This window comes from Castor canadensis, chromosome 7 (assembly GCF_047511655.1).
Source record: "Castor canadensis chromosome 7, mCasCan1.hap1v2, whole genome shotgun sequence".
Lineage (NCBI taxonomy): Eukaryota > Metazoa > Chordata > Mammalia > Rodentia > Castoridae > Castor > Castor canadensis.
In genome coordinates this window covers 9,567,931-9,576,697 of record NC_133392.1, presented here as the reverse complement: position 1 = coordinate 9,576,697, position 8,767 = coordinate 9,567,931, and the positions used below count along the sequence as shown (strand labels likewise).

At 45.6% G+C, this 8,767-nt stretch overlaps 1 protein-coding gene across 11 annotated transcripts in view; it reads left to right on the top strand.

Annotated features, from left to right (window-relative positions):
* Nucleotides 1–2,559: 2,559 nt before the first annotated feature.
* Dmbt1 (deleted in malignant brain tumors 1) overlaps nt 2,560–8,767 on the top strand; it is a 68,001-nt gene continuing 61,793 nt past the window's right edge. For all 11 annotated transcript variants that reach the window (XM_074078145.1, XM_074078143.1, XM_074078150.1 and 8 more), the window contains exons 1-2: nt 2,560–2,672; nt 7,282–7,305. In XM_074078145.1, the coding sequence (XP_073934246.1) occupies nt 2,624–2,672; nt 7,282–7,305 (73 nt within the window). In that variant the 5' untranslated portion in view covers nt 2,560–2,623. The remainder of the gene's footprint in view (nt 2,673–7,281; nt 7,306–8,767) is intronic.

Genomic DNA, 8,767 nt, shown 5'->3' with positions numbered 1-8,767 from the left:
AAGGAAGGAGAAAGGAGGAAAGGAGGGTGGAAGGAAGAAAAGGGAGGAAAGAAGGAAAGGAAGGAAGGAAGGGTAAAGAAAGAAGGAAAGGGAAGAGAAGAGGGAAGAGAGAGAGGGAATGAAAGAAGGAAGGGAAAAGACAAGGAAGGAGGGAGAAAGGAGGGAGGGAGGATAGAAGGAAGAAAAGGAAGGAAGGGAAGGAAGGAAGGAGAAAGAAAGAAGGAAAGGGAAGAGGAGGGGAAGGAAGACAGGGAGGGAGGGAAAGAAGAAAAGAAGAAAGGAAGAGGGAGGGAGGGAGAGAAGAAGAAAGGAAGGAAGGAAGAGAAGGAGAAGGAAGAGATGGAGGGAGGGAAGGAAGAAAGAAAAAAAGAAGGAAAGAAAGAAAGAAAGAAAAAGAAAAAAGGAAAGGAGGAAGACAGATGTTCCTAATGAGTAGATGCTGATGCAACCTGGGGCTCTGGGCAAGGTGCCTCCCTTCCCTCATTCTTACACAGCCTGGAAAAGTCACAAAGTCGCTTCTGTTCCTGCTCCTCATAGAGTCCCCCCCTCCCATCTCTCTCTTTCATGTTGGGCTGATCCTTATTTGTCTTTTCAAGACTTGGTTTAGCTGCTGTCCTGTTTGAGAACCTTCCTCTGCCATCTGGTTAGATGCTTTTTTCCTGTATGTCCCCATAGCAGTGTGGATGAACACTACCCCTGCTATGTTTGTCTCCAAGATCAGGCAGGATTCTCCTGAGTGGGAAGGGCTCTTCTCCCGTCCTCCCTCCCACCACTTCCCCTGCCGGGCTCCAGCAGACACTGCTAATCTATCATGACACACTTCTTTGATGACCCCAGACCCAACTTCACAATAATTGTCACAGGAACCAAGTGGTCACAAGCCCCATAAGAGGGGCTGCAATGTATGTGGCCATCAGCATTGTCTAGTAGGTGTGCCATCCTGTTCTTGTCACCTGGCACTTCCCGATTGTTAGGTGAATGATAGGAGGAGAAGCATAGTGGGCCTGACTTACAAACCTGTGACTGTTTTCAAGGAGTGAAGAGGAGACTGTGAACATCAGGAAGAGCTGTAGGGTAGGACAGAAATCAAAGCTGGAGTGGAACCTGTGTCTGGATGAAGCCAGAGGTGGAGTTCAGCCCTGGATTTGGACTGACATAAGGCTGGGTTCACGGTGTCCTAGAATGCAGCACACAGACTGCAGGTGGACAGTGCATGGAGAGGGAGTCAAGATATTGTTGCTAGTGTCACTGTCCCAGCTAAGAGATGGGGCTCGGCTCACCAGGCCGGGTGGCACAGGCAATGGCTGCTTTTTCACCAGGACTCCCCACCATGGAGAGTATCTTTTTTTTTTTTCCTTTTTCTTTTATTATTCATATGTGCATACAAGGCTTGGTTCCTTTCTCCCCCCTGCCCCCACCCCCTCCCTTACCACGCACTCCGCCCCCTCCCTCCCCCCACCCCTCAATACCCAGCAGAAACTATTTTGCCCTTATTTCTAATTTTGTTGTAGAGAGAGTATAAGCAATAATAGGAAGGAACAAGGGTTTTTGCTGGTTGAGATAAGGATAGCTATACAGGGCATTGACTCACATTGATTTCCTGTGCGTGGGTGTTACCTTCTAGGTTAATTCTTTTTGATCTAACCTTTTCTCTAGTACCTGTTCCCCTTTTCCTATTGGCCTCAGTTGCTTTTAAGGTATCTGCTTTAGTTTCTCTGCATTAAAGGCAACAAATGCTAGCTAATTTTTTAGGTGTCTTACCTATCCTCACCCCTCATGGAGAGTATCTTGATACAAACAAATAACAGGCAACTTTCTCTGTAGAACATGGGGACTATCAGAGTGAGAATGCAGCCCTGGGGATCCCAAAGATTGAGGTGGCATTTGCATCACAAAGCCAAGGAGAAGGATATTATGAGAGGTAGCCAGCGGTTGGGGGAGGTTTTGTGGGTTTGCCAAACTCTGAGGGTCATATAGTGTGAAAGCCAAAGACAAGAAATCCAAGCCCTGTGAGATAATTGGAGGTGGTTCAGTTTGAGGACATGTGTTTCTCAGCTCCTGGGTTATGGGATCCATGTGAGATCCAGAAGATGGTGGCCCACCTCATGCAAGCTGGTCCATGGTCTCTATGGAATCATCCCTCATGCCTTCTACTCTCTGGTCAGTAATGTCATTCTCAATCCTCTGAGATTAGGTTATGCCCACAAGGGCCAACTCTAGAATGCCCTACCAGGACAAACTGTCTCAAAGAGATATTTTCCCCCTTGGCACCATGTCTCTTATTTGCACAGTAGCCCACATCCTGCTTCCCACAGATTAATTCACACTCTCCAAGAGTAAAATCAAGTCCATTTTCAGGGAGCACTTGAGAGTCTTCGAGGTTCACCTAGAAGGAAGCTGGAAATTGTATCACTAATGTCAGTGCTTGGGTGATGGCCAGCTTGTTCACATGGCAATCAATCAAACACACCTAAGTTGTTCCCACAGATTAACAAAGTCCCTTACTTCCTTCATACTGATTTATGGCAGCAATAGAAATACACCACTGAAGAACACACCCCTTTTCAACTGAGAACTTATAAATGGCAAGGAGTTTCTACTCCAGTTGAGAGGAACCAGCAAAATGGAGATCTCCCTGGTCATCCTTGCACTGTGTCTTTTATGGGGTCAAGGTATTGTGGCTCATTGTTATATTAAGATCCATCCGTTTTCATCTCATGGGGAGTTTCTTTGTTGATCATTGTCAATACTTGCAAGTGTTTAGAAGAAATGCCTCTTTTTTTGTTTTGTTTCCCGCTGAGAAATATAAATGGTTGTAGTTAGAACAAGCTAACCATGCTGTCAGCGTTTTCAGGGAGACTTTCAGTGAAAGAAATGATTGATGGGGCTTACAAAAGGTAAGTTCCGGAAAGGTGTAGGTAAGTTATTAAAAAGCTCAAAAACTTTAGCATAATGGGCTAAACACATGGTTTGTGTGCTATGAAAACAGGAAAGACTCCCATTGGGAATCCCAATCCCTCAGTCCCGATGGGAGGCAGGAAAGATTCTTATGTGAGTGCTCTTTTGTGGCTTCCCTCTGCAGGTGTGTCTGGCTCCATGACCAAAATTTGCTGAGCAAAATTGGGTCAAGTAACTGACACAGGCAAGAGCATTACAATTCCAACTCTGCCGGTCAGTCACTGCCCAGACAAGTGACTTCGCAGCACTGCCACTGTAGATGGCTATGTTTTCTCAGTTGTCAAGTGATAAACATGGAAGGGCCACTGGCGAATCATAGTGATTACTGAATCTCAGTGTTATTTTACAAAGATGTTGCATGAGCAAGATGATCTGCCTGTCTGCCTGTTTTCTGTCTCTCTATCTCAGTCTCTCTTTCTTTCTCTGTCCCGCTCTTTGTGTGTCTATGAATTGCTCTGTCTTTGCCTCTCTCTCCTCTCTGTCTTTTTCTCTTTCTGTCTGCTTCTTTCTTTGAGTTTCTGGCTCTGTTAGTCTCTCTGACTCTCCCTCTCCTTTTCTCCTTTTGTCTCCCTTTCTGTCTCTCTTTCTTTGAATCTTTGTCTCTGTCACTCTATCTTTGTCTCTATCTCTTTCTTTGTTTCTCTCTCCTTCAATCCCTCCTATCTCTGTCTCCCTCTCCCTGTCTCTCTCCCTGTGTGTATCTCTCATCTTAGCACCTGTGGTCTCCTTCCTTCCTTCCTTTTTGCTTCCTCTGTTCCTCCCTATTTGTTCCTTCTTACCCTCTCCCCCTTCATTTCTGCTTTCCTTCTTCTCTTTCATTCTCCCTCTCATATTTTCTCTTCAGTGTCACCTTTGGCTAGATTCATGAATTTCAGGAGACATGGTTAAAAATCACCAAATTTTCAGAGAACTTCCAGAACAATTGCTCTCTCCAGTCTGGTTGGGGGAGTGTTAAAGATCCAGGTCCATTTGGGAGATGGCTTTTGAGAGAGCAGCACCCAAAACTGAGGCCTGGCTCTTACAGGCTGTGGTGAGTGTGCATGTACCCATCATGAGGTTACCTATTGTCCCCTCTTGTCAGAAGGGCCTTGGGATTCTGCTTGGGGCAGTGTGAGGGCTGGACAGACTGTATCCTTGGTGAGTATGAAATGGGAGTCAGGGCCTCAGTTTCACCTTTCACTGGGACAGACTTTCTCTGGTTCTGAACAGTAACCTGGGAGTCATGCCAGCCCTAGCGGACAGGTTGCAAATTGCCCTGTCCTTACCTACAAAAGGACAAAGGCAGCAATGCTCTGGGATCAGGGAATTTGTCATTTTACCACTTGCTACATTTGTGCTTATGCATAGCCATGCACATTGCACCTGTGTGCCTGTAGCTGCAGTTCAGAGGTGTGACCTAACCCACTACCAAGTGTACCTCTCTTCTCAATTCGATCCTGCCAACCACCCCAATGTTAGGGACCATTAGCAACCAGTTTCTGAGGCTCACAAAGGTTTGCAGCTTGTCCCATGACAAAAGCTGGTCCTAGGACAGCAGCTTTTGGGTGGCTGAGCCAGGATGTGACCCTGGAGCAAGACTTGCTGGTATTGGGACAGCAGTTATGTCCTGTTAATCCTTGATGCCACTTGCTGGGGGCAAAGAGATGAGCTGGTGCACTCAGCTCAGCACAGGCCCTGCCTTGCAGGTGATCTTCCGAACCCTGTCTCTTCACAAGTTCTGAACTCAGCATGGCCAGGGTGTGCTGGGCGGGAGAGGCCATAGCACCCACTGCTGTCCCAGCAATTGTCCTTAAATCTGTTGACTAGTTATGGGGCCACTGCAAGCCTCAGTTTACTCATTTGTATGTGAGGTTATGTTCCTTGTTCTACACAAGGTTGGGAAGGAACGAGGTCACCCAGGCAGTGGCTGGCACGTCATAGAAGGAGTCTTGGAGAGGCCAGTGTTCCTATTCTAGGCATTTTCTTAATGTTTTATCCAAATGCAACTTCCTAAATGCAGCGTGGCTCTTGGATTGGCTCCTGGAAAAGGAGAAATCCAAACAAATCCTGCAGTGTAGTCAGAAAGCAGGAGTGTGCCAATGCTGGTTGTCAATTGTGACAAACAGACCATGAGAATGTAAGAGGTCAGTGTTAGGGGAGACAGGGATAGATGGGAACTCTCTGTAGAATCGTTGTTACTTTTTTTTTTTTAATCTAAAATTAGTCCCAAAATTTTTAACCTTGCTTGCTTTGGTCCCATTTCTTCAAGGTCAATGTTTTGCAAAAATGACAGAGTAATGATTGCTTATGGGCTCATTCCCATCTTTATACTTACCCTTCCTTCAATTTAACTGGAGTTGTGGCTGACATTGTGACACTTTGAGAAGAAGGAGACAGTCTGATAGAGGGACTTTCAGGCATTGTGAGGATATTTTAACAGAGATGCTGGATGGGTGGGTGGATGGGGGGGTGTTTTCTGAGTCACTCAATTAACAGGCCACATAGCTGTCTAATTATTCTTCAGGGCAGTGCTCCTTTCTTGACCTTGTCTTTCGTGTGCGAGCACACAGAACTCATCTGCTGTAGCTGCAGAACACTGTGAGATATGGAGTTGCCCAAGGCTTCACCTTGGCCCCAAGTTTAAGCTGCAGCCTGGTATCCAGGAACCCACTGTCCCATCCCTGTATGGAGAAACTGTGTCTTTCAGCTCCCACATGTTCCTTGTTTTCTACCTTCCCTTCCCTTTTTGAGACAGGGTCTCGCTGTGTAGCCCAGCCTGGACTGCCTCAGACTCAGGCTTCTCCTACCCCAGCCTCCTGAGTGCTGGAATTTACAGGTGTGCACCATCATGCCTGGCTCACCTCCTGGTTTTATTTAAACTTGCTGTTTTCCCAGATAGCTCACTATATCATAACCTGAAAGGACTTGTACTAGCCACCTCCCACATTCCTACAACACCACCTCTAGCCATGGTTGCCTCACCCATGTTGCTCCTACTGCCTGGGCCAGCCTCATTGTCACCTTTGTCTTCCCCAGCTTCATCTAAGTACCATGGCACTGTCCCATTCAGAAATCTTTCCCTTATTTATGTGCCTCACACTTAGACACACACACTTACACAATACTCATATATAGAGAGACGCACTCATACATGTACATACAAACAGATACATGCAAGGACACACAGAGACACACACAGGGTACATACATAAACTCACAAAGACACACAGAGATACACAGAGAGCCACACTCATACATATACATACTCACACACAAACATATGTCCCAGGTAGATATGCACAGATATACACACAGAGATAGACTCATATATACACACCTACACACAGACACAGAGACACACTAATGTCTCTGTGCATGGATACATAGGTACACACCCGGACATGCACACACGCTGTGTGTCCTCCTGTGGCTGCCATTCACATTCTCTCAAAGGATCTTGGCCAGCATTCACCCCTGGTACTAGACTGGATGTCTGCAGGGTACCTGCTATGCTGGAAGTCCTGGAGGGCAGGGACCATCTCTGCTCTTTTGGTACCCAGTTTGCAGCTGTGCACTACCAAGAACCTATCAGAATGCCTGGCTTGCAAGACTGTAGTGGAGCAGCCCGAAGCTCTGGTGCCAGGCTTTGGTACGGTGGGGAGGACAGAGGGTGTGTCTGTGAGCTGCCCTGACCTCGTGCCTCACCTGGGGGATAAACACTAATCCAGGAACAATATATTAATCCAGTGTCCCTTAGTATCTGCAGGAGATTAGTTCCAAGACCCCTGTGAGATATAGAAACCTTCAGATGCTCAAGTCTCTTATGTAAGATAATGTATAACTTGCATACACCCTCCTGTGTACACACACCCTCCTGAGTACTTTCAATTGTCTCTGGATGACTTCCACACCTAATACAAGGTAAATTGCGGTGTAAATTGTTGTAACTGTGCTGCTCAGAGAATAATGACAAGAGAAAAAGCCTTTGCGTGTTTAGTGCAGATGCAATGTTTTCCCCAAATATTTTCCGTCCACTGCTTGTTGAATTTGTGAACATGGAACCTGTAAATACTGAAGACTGACTGTTTTATTATTTTAGAGTGTTTTGCTATTTTGGATGAATTAAAATGAAATCTCATTGCTTTAACTTGGCTTTTCAAGAGGCAGAATAGCAGAGGCATTGAGAGGTCACCGCACTTGACCTCAGGTGTTAGTTGCTGATCCATGCATAGTTGCTACGTCTCTGCATCTGAATCAAATGTATTGCTTCACAAAGGGGTTTCTCCTCAGGATTTCTGTGGGTGAAACACACATATGTCTGATTTTGTTTTTATTCCTTTATAGGTACTGCATCAACTTCCATGATCAGTAAGTACTTTGAAAAGAACTGCATTGATTTATACTTTATTTTTTCACCTTACTCAGTTATTTCTATCTTAAGGATAATTCAAATGTCATGACTAAACCCATCAAGAAGTAGATGCTGCCCCATTGAACTTTAATGAACAATATGAGGACTGCATGAAAGTATATTCGTATCCCTTCTAGAAATGTAAAGGCAATAAGTGGACCATGTGGTAACAGAGTCATGTTCTTCATCAATTTTATCTTGCCTGTACCTAAAATTTCAGTGTATATCAAAACCACGTAGAGAATTCGAATGAAGGTCCTTGGCATTCACCTCCCTGCCTCGAGAGATCCTGACTTGGGGACCTAAGATAGGGCTCAGCAACCTGACGTTCTTCAGGTCCACAGGGCTAGACTGCCCACATCACCTTGGGAAACTCCCCTGTTTGTCCCAGTACTGACTTTGACTCCTTGATGTAGTTATGGAAACACTACTTTGCTAAGACTTTCCAAAGAAAATGACAAGGGATAAATATGTATGCTTTTTCTTATGGGCATGGTACTGGGGTTTGAAGTGGGCTTCATGCTTGCTAGGCAGGCTCTCTATCATTTGTCCACACCCCTGGCCCTGTGGACATATTTTAAGTGCTATGTATTTTTATCTGTCTGTCTGTCTGTCTGTCTATCTCTGTGGCACTGGGGTTTGAACTCAGAGCTTCATGCTTGCCAAGCAGGCATTCTATCGCTTGAGCACACCTCCAATCCATTTTGTTCTGGTTACCTTTTTGGAGATTGGGTCTTGGGAACTATTTGCCCAGGCTGGCCTTAAACTGTCATCCTCCGGATCTCAGCCTCCCAAGTAGGTAGGATTACAGGTGTGAACCACTGGCACCTGGAATTTTGTTTATTATGTCTAAAATTATTGACCACCTCATCTCCAACCAATTTGCTTGAATTGTTAATACAAAGCACTTTTAACAGTAATGTTGGAGGTGCACATACCCAAGATTGAACCACAGCGCCCCCTGGCAGCGTTGCAGGGGAAGTGGAAGCCATTTTCTGTGACCTATACTAAGGAGATTACTTTTCTTGAGGACCTCTTGTCTAAGATGAATTTGTTTTCTGTCTAGGTGAACAGATCTCACGGTCTGCAGCATATGATAAGACCTTTTCCCTTCTGCTCTTTTTCTCAGAGATTTGATTACTGGTTGTGGTGATCCTATGTGGCAGCAGAACAAAATGCCTGCTTTTCAGATAGAATGGGGACAGGAGATGTGGGCGCCTAGCCCCTGGCATGCCACAGCGTACACTAGGCCAATCTCATCTGTCCTTCTCTTTCTTAGTTCTCTCTGTCTCTCAATCACTGGGTAGATGAAGTTAGTTTCAGCCTAGCGTCAGAAGAGATAGTTGAAAACGTATTCCATACAATAAGGACAGTTCTCTCAAAGGTGAACACCACCTGCCAAGCACTAGTTATGTACTT